At 39.2% G+C, this 17,614-nt stretch overlaps 1 protein-coding gene across 1 annotated transcript in view; it reads left to right on the top strand.

Annotated features, from left to right (window-relative positions):
• DACT2 (dishevelled binding antagonist of beta catenin 2) overlaps positions 1 to 16,449 on the top strand; it is a 30,250-nt gene extending 13,801 nt beyond the window's left edge. Inside the window, exon 4 of the mRNA XM_072643925.1 lies at positions 129 to 16,449. Within this exon, the coding sequence (XP_072500026.1) occupies positions 129 to 1,927 (1,799 nt within the window). The 3' untranslated portion in view covers positions 1,928 to 16,449. The remainder of the gene's footprint in view (positions 1 to 128) is intronic.
• Positions 16,450 to 17,614: the final 1,165 nt, after the last annotated feature.

Here is a 17,614-nt window from a genome sequence, read left to right as displayed (position 1 = left end):
TTTCCCCTAGAAATCAATGTTTCTTTCACATTATTTTGCTGATACACTAAACGACATGAATGCTGTATTACAAATTCACTCCCTTCCCCTTTTATTTTTGTTTGTTTGTTTGTTTCTCTTACTCCCAGGTGACCTTGAAAGAATTGTGCCCACTGATGGAAGCCTTCAGAAGACAACCACTGATCCTAAGTCTGTGTCACCCCTTTGCCATGGAACAGAAATTCTGTTCCATGTGGTGGACCCTAAATATCAGAGTGACTTGGTCTCCAAGAGTGGAAATGATATATACCCTTATCCAAGTCCTCTGCATGCAGTGGCCTTGCAGAGCCCCCTATTTTCTTTGACTAGGGAAACCCTAGAGACTGACAACCACTTGCCCCTCACTAAACCCATCCTGAGTATGTCTGGTCCCAGTTTAATCAGGACTAAACCGATTATTGAGGTTCCTCCTCCTGGTGGCTATATTGACAAGCTGCTCCAGATGACCCGGGACCAAGGGAAATACACAGGTGGCAGTGGGAGTGAGAGACCATCAAGTAAAGGGCAGGTGCCCCTCTCCCAGCAGAGGCTCAGTATTACTCCCAACCTCAGTGGGCTGAGAGGGAACAGTGGCATTCAGCCAGAGAAGCAGATCAGCTCTCCAGAAAGTAGGCAAGCTAAAGCAGGAAGGATTCAGAGAGAGGTACCTGATGGGAACAGTACGAAACTGCAGGAAGCAGGAGAAGCCTGTTTAGAGGTGGAACAGCCAGCCAGCCAGCAGAGCTTGGAATCCTTGGCTACAAATACTTGCTTCCCTGGTGAGGTCAGCCCTGCCTCTGCTCAGGAAGAGCCAGGAGTCACTAATCTTGAACAGGATGCACCTTCCTGCTCCCAGGTGCACCAATCACATCTTATCATGGCTCCCCAAAGGTCAGATGCCAAAGTTGTCCTGCCACCCAGAAAGGTGGGCAGAAAGGGGACCAATCTCGTCACGGGTGAGTTTGTCCACGCCCAGTTTGTCCCTGGAGAGGCCCACCTAATGAGGTTGAAAGCAAGCAATCCCAAGGCAAAGGCCCTGAAAGTCAAGCGAAGAATCAGTGATAAGGGTCTGAGGCTTGGGAAGCAGCAGCCTCTGTTAGTGGAGAGGCATGCTGTGTCCCGACTCGCTGCGGAGTGGAACCCTTCTCTACGGTCCCACGGAGGAAAGAATCTCTTGAGGAGGCCAACATTTGTTGGGGAAGTGACTGGTCGGTCTTGCTCTGAGTCTAGCCTCTTTCCTGTACAGCTTCACATCCCAACAGTAGTGTCCCGACCAGAGCTTTACCCAACCTCAGCACATCCTTTGTACTCTTTTGAAGCTACTCAACTTAATATGGTAGACAGTGGGGGTGCCAAGAAAAAGCAGCAGCGGAAATGGCAGTCAACTGTGGAGATCTCAGCTAAGACCCACCTGGCAGGCTTTTCTGCTGACACCAGCGTAGCCCTGCCCAGGCCACCTGCGAGGAGAGCTGGCATCTTACGGACTGTGAGCGCAAGGTCCCGGCCCAAGGTACACAGTCATAACACTTATGCCAAAAGTGAGTCAGATCACTCAGAATACTCAGCTGAGTGCGCCTCCCTCTTCCACTCCACCATTGTGGAAACTAGTGAAGACGATGTCAGTGATTACACCACCAACTGCTTTGGGGATAGTGAATCTGAGGACAGTGACTCGGAGGGGGCCTGTAGGAGCAGTGAGAGCAGCCTCACCCTAGACTATGAGGAAACTGTTGGAAGTGAGCTGATTTGGCCCAAGGCCATTGTCCAACAACCAGTAAAGGTGCAGGCTGCCTCTAAGTCTTCTCACCATCCAGTGCCCAAAATCTGCCGCATCAAGGCCTCTAAGGCCCTAAAGAAGAAGATTCGGCGATTCCAGCCAGCATCTCTAAAAGTTATGACCATGGTGTGAATGCAAATGTCCCAGCAAAAACCAGATTGACTTTAAAACAAGATAGGTTGGGATTCTAAAAAAATCATTGCATTGTGGATGAACCAGAAATGATGCCCCCCCCCCCGCCAAAGGCCAAAGGACCTTTTACTTTGCTAATATTTGTGTAAAGAGCAATGTGTGTAATTTCTTTATCTTTCCACTGTTTATTATACAAATATGAATTTGTGTTATCTTGCCCACTTGACTCTGTCTTCAGAAATCCTGTTTAGCCTCAAAACCAGAAGATACAACTAGATTCTGTACAGTGAATAATGTGTCAGAGAGATGAACAGGGAATATCACTGCCCACTCTGCTAGAATGATTCTCTACCCTGTAGTGTGACATTTCAGAACTCATTCACGCTTCAGTTTGCCACCCTAACCAGTTTCTTTTCCAGTGTCTTCTAATAGTTACATTAAGTCAGTGGTAATACATTTCTCTGTAAACCTTTGGTTTCCTTGAGTCATAGCAGGACTGCCTCAGGCGCACCCTGCAGAGGGTACGTTCCTCAGTTGTGCTTGGCCACACTAGTCAGGGAATGATAGGTTTTTGTTTGTTCTATTTGTTTTTTGAAGGGAGAAGGTGTGGTTGTGAGGACAGGTGTTGAAAATTGGGTCTGAGTTCCTAACGCATACATAGCTCTCCTCCCTGATCAAGCTTTAGCTTAAGTCAGCCACTAAAAAGGTGAATATTTCTTTTCTCCTTTTCCCCCCCTAGCATGAGGAAGAGGTCAAGTTCCCTATTGAAGCAACATCATTTTGAGTTTATAGGAGAAAAATCCATCTCATGAGATCTAGCCTCTGGCTCTACTGGACAAAAGTTGGGCATAAAAATATATTTTTAAACAGCCTCAATGTCTTTTTATCATTATTATTTGTCTTTCAATCTTTTTTTTCTCTTTAGGGGGATGAAGGTGGTAAGAGGAAGATACAGGTTTTTCGGTTTAAAGCTCCTTATTGAGTATCACACAATTTTATTTTTGCAAAGTTTCTCCCAGATACCTTTTGGGCCACCTAGCAACCCACTGTGATTTCAGGGGAGAAAAACACCCAAAAGGCTGATTTGTCAGAGGCCACAAAGTGAGGGAACTGGAAATCTGCTTAGCCCTAGGCCAGCTTCACACTCCACTGGAGTACTTTGAAGAATGCAGATAAGAAATCAACATTAAAATACTAGTTGATAAAGATATCTACACCCTCTTACTTCAGAAGTTAAATATTCATGTAGCTGTGGCCCAGTCCAGGATGTAGTTTAAGAAGCTTAACGTTTTTAGAACAAAACATTTTTGTGGCAAGTAAAGGAAAGCTAATGTTTCCAATGGCAATACCTAGGAAGGAGGTGTTTCCTTTTTGGATAAAGTGTCTGAAAAGGGTAAACATTTTAAAGGTTCAGGGTTAGGCTTTGAAGTTCAAACTTTCAATCTGACAGACTGAAAGATTCACACCTTTCCTTAAAGAAGTAGGCTTACCTGAGCTAATGAGTTCTTTGGCATCAACCTTCAGGAAGACAGTATTCAAAGAACTCTCTTTGGAGGGTTTTAGTTTGAGACCTGTAATAAAGAATCATTGCCTACTTTATACACAATGCCTAATCCTCACAACAGTCTTGTGACAACGCTGTGGTGAAATTAGTATATTCATGGAACATTTTGAAGATCTGAGGTATACTGGGCTTAAGTGATTTCCCTCACCAGCACCACCCTCCTTTCTCCCCTTCCTCACCCACCCAGAGTCATTCAGCTAAGGTAGTGTGGAACTCCTGAGAATGAGGGATCAATTCTCTGTTTTGCCTTTTGCTTTGAGTTAGCTGCTTCTTCTATACAATGCTTGAAATCCCAGGGAAGGTTTTGGAAGCAGACTGCAAAATCCTATTTAACAAGGTTATCCTATATTTTGAAAATTATATCTAGAATTTTATAATGCTTTTCTCTCTGCAGTGTTTGACATATAATACTATCAAATTGCTTCCTTCCCCTAATACCCTTGGGATAATAAAGCATGCATTAATCTTATATGTAGAGGAACACTTTGGATTTTAAGTGATTTACCAAGATCATAAAAACTGAACGAAGTTAAATTGAGAATACAGAGTTTGATACTCTAGTCTCTACCTCTTTATTCTTTCACAAAACACTGAGCTGGGATTTCCTGGTGAGCCTCCACTTTGATAGAGTGTGGTACATTTTATCAGTGCTTATTCTGTACCTCCACCTCTAGCAGGAGTGCCTGGCAGAGTGAAATGGGCAGCCCAGGAAATTACAAAGTGTCATAGAAATTGAGTTAGGAAAGTAAATGGTTGGAAAGGGAAGGGATTTTAGAGGTGGAGCCCCACCACTGTGTTTTTACAAATAAGGAATTTGACACAGTGGTAAAAAGTTGACTAGACCAAAGTCATAAATGTGAACTAATTAGATTAGAGGGTGATACTAAGTGTGCTGGAGGGAGAATCCACATTGAAGAAGTAGAGACCCCTTTGAAGTATTAAAGCATCTCAATAAGAACCTAAGCTAAGTCTTCTAGTCCAGGGACCATTTAGAGCCAATTTGGTTTGGACCAGATAAGTAGAATTCTCTCACTCTTGTGCTTCTTTGAAATCCTGATGTGCAGAAACAGTATTGTTATTTGCAAGCATGAGAGAGATGGATTGTTAAATCTAAATCTGCAGAACTGATGCTTATGTTTAAGATTAACATTATATACTCTCACTATAGTTTGTGGCTATTCAAGACCAAAAATCCTGGATGAAAGCTACAAATTTCAATGCATCATTTCTATCAGTGGTTCTCAAACTTTATGGTCTCAGGAGCTCTTTAAACTGTTGAAATTATTGATGACCCCAAAGAGTTTTTGTTTTTAAATCTATTGATATTTACCCACATTAGGAATTAAAACTGATCAAATTTTAAAATATTAATTTATTTAAATAGCGATAATCCACCCATTACATGTCAATATAAATAGCACTTTTATGAAAATGGCTATATTTTCTAAACAAAAATTAACGAGAAGAATGGCATTGTTTTTCATATATCATTCTCTTTAATGTCCCACTTAATGGGAGGCAGTTGGATTCTCATATCTAATGCCATATTCAGTCTGTTCTGATATGTTTCTTTGGTTGAAGAACATGAAGAAATATTTTAACATACAAATAACATCTTAGCATTATTATGAAAATAGTTTTCACCTCCTGGACACTCTTGAAAGGGTCACAAGAATACAGGACCATATTGTGAGAATCACTGATTTGGATTTTCAGGCAATTTTTTTTTTTCTGCCTCCAAACTACCTGCAAAGTTTTTTCTTATACGATTATCCTTAATATCTGTTTTTTATTCCCAACAAACTAAACTAGGCAACTCCTTATTCTCATCTTGCCCTCTCTGGCTTCCCTTCCTTTGTTGTCATTAGCCCCTATGAATGAAATGGACACTTGCCCATCATCTACTGTTGTCAAGTTTGGGTGCTACCTCTTCCATACGTCTTCCCCTGAAAAAATCCCTCCCCTCTCCCAATTTGCAGGTGAAATTGGGCTCTCTTTTCTCAGATTTTTCATTGTATATCACCTGGACCTATCTATCAGACTTATATCACTTTTTCTTGTGAGTACATGTAGTCATTTATGTATTTTTATTATTGCCAATAGATTATATACTTCTTGGGAACACCGCCTGTCACATTTATGTTTTATTGGGGAACCAATCACCATTGCTTGGGTGGAGTAGATGGAGGGAGGATCTTGGATTTGGAATCAGAAGATACCTGAGGATTTCTCTTGGAGAACTCCCTATGCCATTGAAATCACACAGCCATCCTTTATCTCTCTATATGCTTTCTTTCAGTCTACTCCAAATCATCTAGTTATGAAAACTGAGACCTTAGAAAAATGATTTGTCCAAGGCCCTATAGCACAAATTGTAAGGGGAAGGGCTGGGATTTAAATCCAGGTTCTCTGACTCCAAATCCAGCCTATTTTTTCACTTGTACCAAACTGCCTTCAGTGTCATTTGTTGATTTTGGCATAGCTCCTCTCCTAAAAGATTTTAAAGGGTACTGTTTGAGAGAAGACAAATATGTCTAATAATATTTTGGATGTGGCTCAATTTATTGTATGGATTATAAATGTCAGGACAGGACCAGGTACCCTAAGAAGTTTTCTTGTAAGATTGAACAAGTTTCACAGTGATGGATTAGTTAGCCTTTAGGTCATCTTAACCATGACCTGCCTCACGTTGACATTCATTCTCCAAAGAAAGAGAATAAGAGGGATACATACGCAATAGACAATGAGGCAAAATGGATAGAAAGCTGGACTCAAAACCAAGAAGATATGAGTTCAAATCTAACCTCTGACACATATTGACTACATGACCAGAAGCAAGTCATTTAAGTACTCAGTACCCTAAGCAACTACTCTAAGGCAGATAGGTCGCAGAGAAGGTTCCAGCCTTTATTGGTAGACTGATTTTTCTCTTGGGATACTCCCTCTTCCAATGAAATCACTGGACTAATTCTTACCCCTACCAAGCACTCAGTAGTGTAATTATCCAATCTATCTAGGTCCTAAAGTGCATTCAAAGCCCAGTTAGATAACTGCTTCCCTAATTCTTCCTCAAATTGCATTGGAGTTCTCTTTTCCACATATCTTGGGCACCGCTAGCAGCATCTAGTGTTGGTAAAACTTAATCCCCTGTTAGAGAAAGGCATGAATGAAAAGGGTATTTTTTCTAAGTAGTAAGCAAGTCAGGCCAAAATAGTTAGCAAGTTTAAGCTACTGGCATGACAAATAACTATCAAAAAGAAGGAATTATTTGCTAACATAGAAAAAAGTATTTCTCAGGTCTGTAAGAAACCCCTGGCCATTCTTATATTATGACAATTCAAATTTTGAAATTCCCCAACAATGCAAGTTGGAAGAAATTTTCCCTTTGTAGCATGGCTAGTCGTGATGTAGATCTGGAGGTCTGGCAATCAAATGATTCTCCCAGACATCACAAAGAGAAGAAGCCCAGGAGAAAACCTTTAACCTAGAATGAGTTCCCATGTATTCAACTCAGCCACAGCTGAAAGATTTAGCATCTCTCTGTTAGTAAGGTGAAAGTTTAGCCCAGCTAAGTGAAATCTTGAGCTAATCAAAGAACTCTTCAACAGCTGGCTGCCTCTTTTTTGCCCGTTAAATTGTTTTTTGATAAAAATGCTTTATATTCTATCAAACTCAATTTTTCTAAGCAATCCATGGAATCAGTTGATCAAATTAATATGTATTTACTAAACTCCTACAAGGTATGAAGCACCGTAGTGAATCCTAGAGCTACAAAGACAAAAATGAAGCAGCCCCTACCCTAAAGTAATTACATCCTGGGGGAGATGAGTGGAGAACAATAAGCCAAGTCAATAGTCATTTATTAATCATCTATTATGGGTAGCTAAGTGGCACAGTAGAAGACAAGTCACTTAACCCCATGTGCCTCAATTTCCTCGTCTATAAAATGAGCTAGAGAAGGAATTGGCAAATTATTCCAGTATCTACCAAGAAAACCCAAATGGGGTCACAAAAAGCTGAACACAACTGAAATGACTCAACAACAATAGCAAATCACCTACTATGTGCCAGGCACTGATTCAAGTGCTGATGACACAAAAGCAAAAGACAGTTCACGTTCTCAAGGAGCTCATAGTCTAACTAGGGAGAAAACAGTCAAACAACTTTGTATAAATGATACAGCACTAATAGGAGATAAGGTTAAGGAAAGACTTTCCATGTAAGGTGGGACTTTAACTGAGATTAAGGAAGTCAAGAGATAGAATGAGGAAGGAGGGGTTTCCATGCATGGAGAAATGCCCAGAATTGAGAGATGGAGGGTTATTTATGTGGAACAGCAAACACAACATACTCTCCACTACAACACACAGTCTCTCATTATGATGTGTGCTGCCTCTCTAATCCCAGAACCAGAATTTGGACCTATGTCTTCAAATGTAGTCCTCTCTGAAAGTCTCTTCCTACTCAGTATTCTATTAGAGCTCCTTTGACACTGCTGTGTCTTCCACGAATGGCCAACATATTTGGAGGTGCTTCTAGAGTGGCCATTCAAACTTACTTCTTAGAAAAAATACTCACAGTTGGATGACAAGTGCTTTAGCTTTTGCAGTATATCTCTTGTTATCAATTTATATGTTACTATATCTATACGTATTTAATATATATTTATATTCATTCCTAGTCAGGGTAGTCAATGACCAACTAACAACCACTTACTAAGCATCTTCCAAATGGTTAATATTGTTAGATCCTCCGGGAGGCACAGAAGCAACCTTCAACATGACTTCTGCCTTTAAGAAGCTTACAGTTTAATGAAGATAAATCTAATATAAAATACCATTTAATTATTTATTAAAGGATTTAAGGTAATAAAGGACTAAAGTATAAGCTATACCTTCCAAAATAACAAAGATTTGAGCTAAGGGACAGCTAGATGGCACAGTGGATAGAGTACCATGGCCTAGAGTCAAATCTGACCTCAGATACTTCCTAGCTATGTGACCTTGGGTAGGTCACTTAACCCTGTTTACCTCAGTGTCCTCATCTGTAAAATGAGCTGAAGAAGGAAATGCTAACCACTCCAGTATCTTTGCCACGAAAACCCCAAATAGGGTCACAAAGAGCTAGACATGACTAAAAAACAACTGAACAATGACAGTGGGAGAGAACTTATGGATTATATTAAAATAGTGTTAGATGGAGAAATCAGTATGATACACTGAAGGAAAAAAGACAAAAAGAAACCCCACCTATATTTGAAGTCAGAGAACCTAGATAAAAAAATCCTGGCTTTGCCACTTTCTAGAAATATGATCCTGGGCCAGACCCTAACCCTGTCTGGTTCTCAGTTTCCTCCTGTGTGAAATGGGGGAATTCAACTAGATGACCTCTGAGGACTCTTCCACTTCTACATTCCTCAGAGCTGTAGGATTACAGGGTTTGTAATGAAACAATCCTTAAGAAGAGGAAAAGTGAAATAAAATCCTGTATGCATACTCTGTTTTTTATTCTTATGTCCATATTATCTCCTCTTCCAAGTGGAGAAGAAAGTTGCAAGGATTCCCTTCTTTGCTTTTTTATGACTTTTTCAATTCACATCTACCCACCTCTTCTCAAAGAACTAGGAGACCTTGTCAAATGTAACAGTGCCGGGGTTGGCAGGAGTTAGAAGGAGCTACTCAGTTTCCAGGGTTTCTCAGTTTTTTTGTTGTTGTTGTTTTCAAAAAAGTCCTCTGACACGTAAAAATCTTGAGTTTTTGATACAAACCTTGGCCATTTACAAAAATTTTCCTAAGGGCTGAGAGAGAAGAAATGAGTGGGGGGAGAGGGGAGGAGGGAAAGATAAATAGCATTATTACTTCCCTTCTAAGAAAAAAATTCTGCTAAGAATAAGTTAATTCCCAGTCTGTGACAAATTGGAGACATCATGAGGGCAAAATACAGTACTGTGTTTCATGTTGGTGTTTATTACTCCAGTGGTTTCTCACGGTGTCTTTTGTTTTTTTGAGGGGGGAAGGCAAGGCAATTTGGGTTAAGTGACTTGCCCAAGGTCACACAGCTAGTGTGTCAGGTGTCTGAGGCTGGATTTGAACTTGTCCTCCTGACTCCAAGGCCAGTGCCCTATTCACTGAGCCACCTAGCTTCCCCTTCTCCCTGGGTCTTGCAAAAAGGTATCATTTAATGTTTATTGCACTTGATTGAATTGAATTTATCTTGTAGAACCAAGAGTGTGCTGGAACCACCTCTAATCAGTTATTAAATTTTCAGCACAAGGATTTACACCTCCAAAATTGGCAACTACTACAAGTGGAGGCTTGGCTTATTGTTTTGTTGATTGGCTAGACTTAAGAAAGTGTTAATAATGCAGATTAAACTTAAAAGCCTGCACTATTTTTTCCTCCTCAGGGAATCTGGTTGTTAAACATTTACCCAGAACACCTTCCTATTGCTCTATAAATAAACACTGCTTGAGCTTAGCAGGATTGTAGTAGAAGGCTCAGAGAATGAAATCATCCCCATATTGGAGGGTTGCTAACTCTAGGAGTATAGTAATAAAAATAACATTAATTATAATAATAACTGGCATTTATGTAGCACTTTGTTTTGCAAAGCGCTTTGCATCCATTATCTCATGTGAGTCTCACAAAGTCCCTGTGTATATTCGTAAGTAGTCTCTTACTCTTTCTCTTCAGGAACTTGACCCAAATAGAACTCATTTGGTTTTTCAAACTGTAATTCATTCAAAACTCTCGGTTGCCCAATTGTTGCTCAGTCATTTTCAGTCATGGCTGACTCTTCGTGACCCATTTGGGGTTTTCTTGGCAAAGATACTGCAGTGGTTTGCCATTTCCTTCTCCAGTTCATTTTACAGATGAGGAAACTGAGGCAAACAGGGTTAAGAGTCTTTCCTAGGGTCACACAGCTAGTATGTGTCTAAGACCAGGTTTGAACTCAGGAAGATGAGTCTTCCTGACTTCAGCCTGGCATTAGGTCCACTGTGCCACCTGGCTGCCCCGTTATATGTCCTTAAAGGTTATCCTTTTAGTACTTCTGGTCCTCATAGATAATAAGATCTGTCTTTTGTCATTCTATTGTGGTGATTCTATTCTGCTGAGGCTATTGGAACTCATCATTATGTTCATAAATATAGCTGTTTGGAGCAGTAAGTTTGAGGATAAGGTCTTAGTCCAATTCCATGCCAAAATTGTCATTATTAAAAGGAATGCAAGTTTAAGAAATGGAAAGGATAATAAACTTAAAACTTAAAGAACTTAAGATGACTTAGAAGTCATCTAGTCTAACTTCCTTATTTTACAGATGAAGAAATTGCAGCCTGGGTTAGAGGCAAAGTGATTTGCCCAAGGTCACACATCCAATAGGTTTCTGACCACAGTCTTTGCACTCCAAATCCAGGGCTCTTTGCACTCCACCACATTGTAAGTATAATTCAACTCGACACATGTTTAATGATATGTGTTATGTATAAGAGATTGTGTTAGGTGTTGAGGGGATAAACACAGCAAGTTCTTGTCCTCATGGGCAAATAGAAAGGATATTTCTATCTTTTGATATCCTAAAGGATATCAAATAGAAAGGAATAAGGAATGTGCACTTGTATATATAACAGCAGAACGGGATGAATGGGCATAAAATACTCTGAGAGATCTTGGGAAAGAGGGAACAGTGCTAGCTGAATGGCCTCATCTTGCACTGGGTTGTGAAGGGGAAGGAAGATCAAGGGAGGCTATAGGAAGAAGGCCTTAGATCAGGGCCTTGAAGAGAAGGAAAATCCCAAGGGAGGCAGACATTAATGGAGGTAACTGAGGCATGAGGAGCCACAAATATGTGCAAATGTGGAGAAAATAGAAAATACTGTGCATCATAGACTTATCAATCAAGTATCTTCCTAAGATGTGCCAAGCATTGTGCTAAGGCACAAACACTAGAATGAAACAGGCACTGGCCCTCAGGATGTTTAGGAAACAAGGTATTCTAAGATGAGGAAGGATAGGAAAGAGTAAATTCTAGGAATGGGGAATAGCCAATGTAAAAGAGCCCAGAGGAGGGAGATGGAATGTTGTATCCAGGTCACAGGAAGTCGACCGACTTGGCTGGAATGTAGAGTGACTCAGGTTAGAGGGAGGACTGTGTACAAAGCCTGGAGCCAAACTGTTAAGGGCTTTAAATCACAAGCTGAGGAATTTGTCTTTTGTCGTGGAGGCAGTGGGGACCCAGAAGAGCTTTATAAGCAAGGGAATGACATATCTTTGCTTTAGGAATATCATTTTGGCATCTCTGTGGAAGATGAGGTGAGAAGTAGAGAAACTGGAGGCAGAAAGACCCAAGCAGGAGGCTAGTGACATTGACCCATGGGGGCATGAATTAGGGTGGTGATACCCACATAAAGGGAAAGGAAGGAGCTGCTTCTGGCACTGTTGTGGAGGTAGAAATGATAAAAACCTGACAACAGTTTGATTTTTTTGATGGGGATGAGGGAGATTGAAGAGTTCAGGACAATAGGAATATCTCACGTTTACATAGCAATTTAAGGTTTTCAAAGCATCGTCATCTTCTTTGATCCTTACACTAACCTTGTGGGTTAGATGCCATTGTCATTCCCATTTTACATAGGAGGAAACTGAGGTAGAGAGAGAAGTTAAGTGATTTGCCAAGGTCACACAACTAGTGTCTGAGGTTGGATTTGAATTCAGGTCTTCTTGATTCCAAGTCTGGCACTCTGGTCACTGTGACAAGGATGTAAAGAGGAATATGTGATTGATATGATATAAGGCTTGAAGGAAAATGCAAAGTGAGATTCAGCAGATCAGAATTGTGAGGTTCCATCGAATATGTATTAGGATCACTGCTCATGCTGTACCACTATATAAAAGGATTTGGTTCTTTGGACCATCAATCAAAGACAGCTAAACCCAGTCTTATGACTGAAAGATTTCTTTTTCTTTTTTCATTCTTTTAGGTGACCAAGTAGATAGAGTGCTTGACCTGGAGTCAAGAAGAGTCATCTTCCTGAATTCAAATCTGACTTCAGACACTAGCTGTGAAACACTGGGCAAGTCATTAATCTTATTTACCTCAATTTCCTCATCTGTAAAATGAGCTGGAGAAGGAAATGCCAAGCCACTTCTAGTATCTTTGCCAAGAAAACCTCAAATAAGGTCACAAAAAGTTGAACATGACTGAAACAACTGAAACAAAAAGTAGATAGTTCATCATGATCAGTAAAGTAGCAGGCAGACCTCTCAGAAAGGAGGATTCTCTCCCTAGTTTGAATGAGTCTGCTGCTGTCTGGCAAGTCATTCAGAAAGAGGAAATAGACAAATAGTTGTCTTTGAAGACAACTTTCCCTAGAAGAGCTATTCCAAAATATCCCAAATAAAGCAGTTGAGGTATGTCTAGAAAACAACATCCTGGCCTGCTGGCTCCTGGGGCAAAGAGAAAAAAAATGTTTTATGCTCTAGTCATTTAATTAGCAAGTGTATGGTATTAATGACCCTTGTAGAAATCATTTTATTTAACCTCTCTTTTGCAGCAGCTAACAGCTATTGTTGCTTTCAGACTGTTTTTACTCACTCCAGACCATCCATCACTTTAACAGGATTAGATAAGTTAGGAGCTTCCTTTAACTGAAGGTTTATTTCTTCATCTAGAAGGAACAAATAATTGTGAAATCTTCATAAGTGCTTAGGAAATGGAGAATCTTCATAATTTTAAAAATTTTGTCATAATGGATTAACAATACTCTTCATTAGCTACCCAATGACATTAATTCACCATTGGTGCATCCTATAGACTAAAGAGAAGGTAGATTTGTTGATCAACTTTTACATTAAATTTTCAACTCCATAAATCAAACCTTATTCTTCCTGACTCTATGTGATTCAGGTGACCTTGAAAAAGCCATATTAAAGGAAGATGGCTAGATAGGGCCTTGAAATTCATCTTTGTTTTACAGATTAGGAAAATGAGGTCTAGACAGGGTTAAATTACTTACCTAGGATTACACTGGTAGTCAACGGAAGAGCTGGGGATTGCTGTCTGAAGACTTACTTCCCACTTGTTTGGCCTTGGGCAAGTCACTCAAACTCTTTGAGCCTCAGTTTCCTCAGCGTAAAAAAAATACTTTCATTACCCAGCTCATAGATTTATGAGGAGTAAATAAAAGAATGCATTCAGAAGACTTTATAAATGATATGGCACTATGTAATGGTAACTAATTTTAAACTGACTTAGGGAAAAGGATCTCTGGGCTAAGGTTCAGAATGTTTGTGTTCACATTGCAGCTCTGACACTTACCAGCTGTGTGCCAATGGACAAGTCACTCAATTTTTCAAGGATTCAGTTTCCTCATCTGTAAAATGGGAATAACAGCACTTGGCCCCACCTGCCTCATAACAGTGATATTGCAAGACTCAGTCTCCCCCCAAAGTCATGAACTCATAGTCGAATGGACGAGAAAATGTGCAAACAAAGAAAGTACAAATAAGATATAGACAGAATAAATTGGAGATAATCTTAAAGGGCTAATCTCACCCCCACACCAGATTCCTAAATCAAAATGTGAGCAACAGGATGAAGTTGAATGTGCTCTATGAAGAACTTTTATCATTTGAGTTTCTTCAGAATATTTTTCTAGGGTTGATCAGAACCTGAGTTGTTCTGATTCAAGTCAGTTGCGTTTTTTTTCTTTTATCAGAATTTTTATTTTTAATCCAATGTTCACTTAGACTTTAGAGTATATGTATACACAAATATGTATTTATATATATATGTATTATTGCATATTGCAAATATGTATGTATGTATATACTATTGCATTCCATTTACTTATGAACAGAATGCTCTTAGAGGTAAAAGGGAAAAAAAGATGAAGGAAATAAGGGACTTGTTCCTGCAGTACTTTGAGAAGCAGCTTATTAATTTGGACTCCAAAAGATAAGGTGTCCCAAAAGTCCTATTTCAGTTTTAAGCTTTCACTTCAAAAATGTGAAGTGTTAAAAACTCATGAAAATTTGAAAGATTAATTATTTAAAATTTTGAAATACTGATATGTTTCTTATTAAATTCAATATCACCACTATCTTGTGCAATATATAGCTCTAGTTAACTCCAGCCAGAGTCTCTTTACTTACTTGGCATCTTGAAGGTGTCAGCCTGTTGTGAATTAAGATAGTTTGCCTGAATTTTTTCATCTAGCTGTTAATTGAATTTCTGTGGGGAGTCTCCTCATAATGGGAAATGACTTTTCCTCTTAATGCTATTGTGAACTTGAGCTCAGCTTACCAGAGAACACAGTTAATTTTTCTTCATCTTATACCATCTTTAATAAGAGACTGAAAAAATATATAGTGTTGAAAATTCACAAAAATAAAGTTCAAAGAAATATAAATAATTAAGCTTTCAAATGATTTTTGGTAAGTTTTCAGCCTTTTTACTTTTGACGTAAAGCTTAAAACTATACTAAACCTTTTGGGATGTTCAGCATCTACATGTGAGGACATTCATATTTAACTTCTAAAGTTGAAAAAATTGTATCTTGACAGACTGTGGGTGCTTAGCTGTTTTTATCTTGGTATAGTGGAATGAACGCTAGCTCTAGAGTCAAAAGAGCTTTTCAATTTGTGTTTCTTTGATGACTTCTATACCAATCAGATGAAATATTTGCAAAATATTTAGCAGGGTACCTATGGAGCAATAGGTGCCATAGAAATGCTATTTTTTAATGACTTTAGGCATCTCATTTAACTTCCCTGAGTCTCAGTTTCCTCGTCTGTAAAATAAAGGGACTATATTAGCTGTTCACTGAAGCACCCTTTCATTTCTAATCCTAAAATTAAGGTAATAAAGCATTTATACCTTGTTATATTGGGGTCCTACTCCAAATTTCTCATGTGGGGTGAAGTTGCCCTATAGTTTCTGTGTGAATCTCTTGGGATCAGGGACTGGAAGCAATATGTCTTGGTAGCCCTTTGAATTAGAAACTAGATAATGTAAAGATTCTAGAAAAATTATATTGGCTATCAGCTTAAAGGCTAAGTAACTTAGGGATAAGAGCTGGAAACAAGTACATCAAATTTACTTAGATATCAAAAACTTTAGGCGGAAAATGTTTGGCCTCAATTACATGAATGGGGAGAGTGAGAGAGTTTGGAAGTCATCAGGTAGCCAAGCTTTGCTGCCAGAATGGAATGCATGCCTGATCCTCAGCTAGAACTGAAGCCAGGCTCATGGTGAATAAACAGCCTTTGTCTAAAGAGGATAGAGTTATTATGATTCCAGGAAACAGGGATTTTCTAAGGAAGACGAAGTATCCCAATTTCTTTGATGTCTTTTGAGATAGCCAAAAACACACAAAAGGAATGTGGCACCTTCCTGCTATGAATTGTGAACGCCTCCCTTTTACAGGTAAAGTTTGGATCCAGTCTATCAGAAGAGCTTGGTAGAAGGGAAGGAAGTCATTAGTCAGTTTTGTGCCTTGTGGATGCTGCTAACCCTTTCTAGACCCACCCCCAACATAGGAAATTCCAAGAAGACTAGTGCTAGCACATTAAAGCTTGAACCTAACCAGTCCAATAGACCCATTTACAGATGAGGAAACTGAGGTCCAGAGAAGCTAAGTGACTTATGCAAAGGTCATACCACTATACCTTGTGTGGTTTGGATGTACTAATGGAGATATGGATTGTGGGAGGAGGAGAATTCTGATTCAAGAAGCTAAGATTGTGAGACTGCTTGAATTAGGTTTTGTTTTTTTCCAGGACTCATTTTTTAATTCATGTCTAATTCTGGAGGTGGGGAGGCATGTGAGAAATACACAAACACTTGAAGTTATGCCTTATAAGTGCTTTCAAGATGGGAGCGTGGGAACAGAGAAGTGGTCAAAGTAGTCTTCATGAATTATTTTCATAATCTATAGACATTAAAAAGGATCCTTAATGTGTTTACTTGTCTTTCAGTATCTAAGTTGCTATTGTATTAGTTTGTTCACTGTTGTTTTCAAAGCTATACCAGAAATTCAAGATTTAAAAGACCTTACAATTCACTTATTTCAAGCTCCTCCCCATTTTACAGATGAAGAAAGTGAGACCCAGAAAAATTAAGTCACTTGGAAAAGGACACATAATTTTAAACTCAGGTCCCCTGCCTCCAAGTCCATTGTACAAAGTTCTTTTTTAAACCATAAATTCCAGCATGCTAAAGAATCTATGGTCTCATCAAAGCAGACATGCAGATCATAACTTATGCAAACCTTCTTATACTCTGCAGTCCTATGAAGTACACAAAACAAACTCCCTCTTGTCCAGGAGCCTTCAGGATTATAGAGAAATTCATTTTTATTGTATCTTAGGAAAACTAACCACTAGAGAAATGCTGTTAATGAAATTTTATTTCCAAAAAGCAACTTAGTTATTTTTAAATTTTTCTCAAAGAACCAAACGCCCACATGTGTTTGTTGCTGTTGAGTGAGGGGCATAACAAGGATTTACTAATGTTTCTCAACCTTGTGTCTCTTCTAACATTCCAATGCTAAAATAACAAGACTAGTAATTCAGGCTCCTGGGTGCAAGATTACTGATGCCTGGGGACACTGATAGAAAACAAAGAAGAAAATTTTAAAATATTTTCCCCCTCACTTTCTTGATGACATATATGCTTACAGAAATCACTGATGTTCCTTCTTTTTCCATGATTTTAGAAAATTAGAGTACTTTATATGCCTAGGACTTTTAAGTTCTTCACTTATGAATGTCCTTGTGAAAGAGGAGAAATATGAAAAAGGATAATAAAAAAGTTAATTTTCTAAGTTGTTTCAAGTGTTGAAATGAGGGAGGAGAAAGTGGAGAGACCTTGGACTCCTGAATAAGCATCCTCTAAAGTAAAGAGGAGTAGTCCAGGAAAGAATGACTGTTGAGATGTCAAGAGTAATATTAGACAATCTCACATTTGGTAAGGAGCTCAGAAACCATCCACAATTGTACTCAATTCAGAACCTCCTTTAAATATGCCCAAACAACTGTTCTTCTAGACTTTGCTTGAAGACCTCCAATGAAGAAAATCCTACCACCTCCTGGGGCCACTTTTTCTGTTGGATAGCTATTTTGGGG

Source organism: Notamacropus eugenii, chromosome 2 (genome assembly GCF_028372415.1).
Source record: "Notamacropus eugenii isolate mMacEug1 chromosome 2, mMacEug1.pri_v2, whole genome shotgun sequence".
Classification (NCBI taxonomy): domain Eukaryota; kingdom Metazoa; phylum Chordata; class Mammalia; order Diprotodontia; family Macropodidae; genus Notamacropus; species Notamacropus eugenii.
This window is presented reverse-complemented; position numbering and strand designations above follow the sequence as displayed.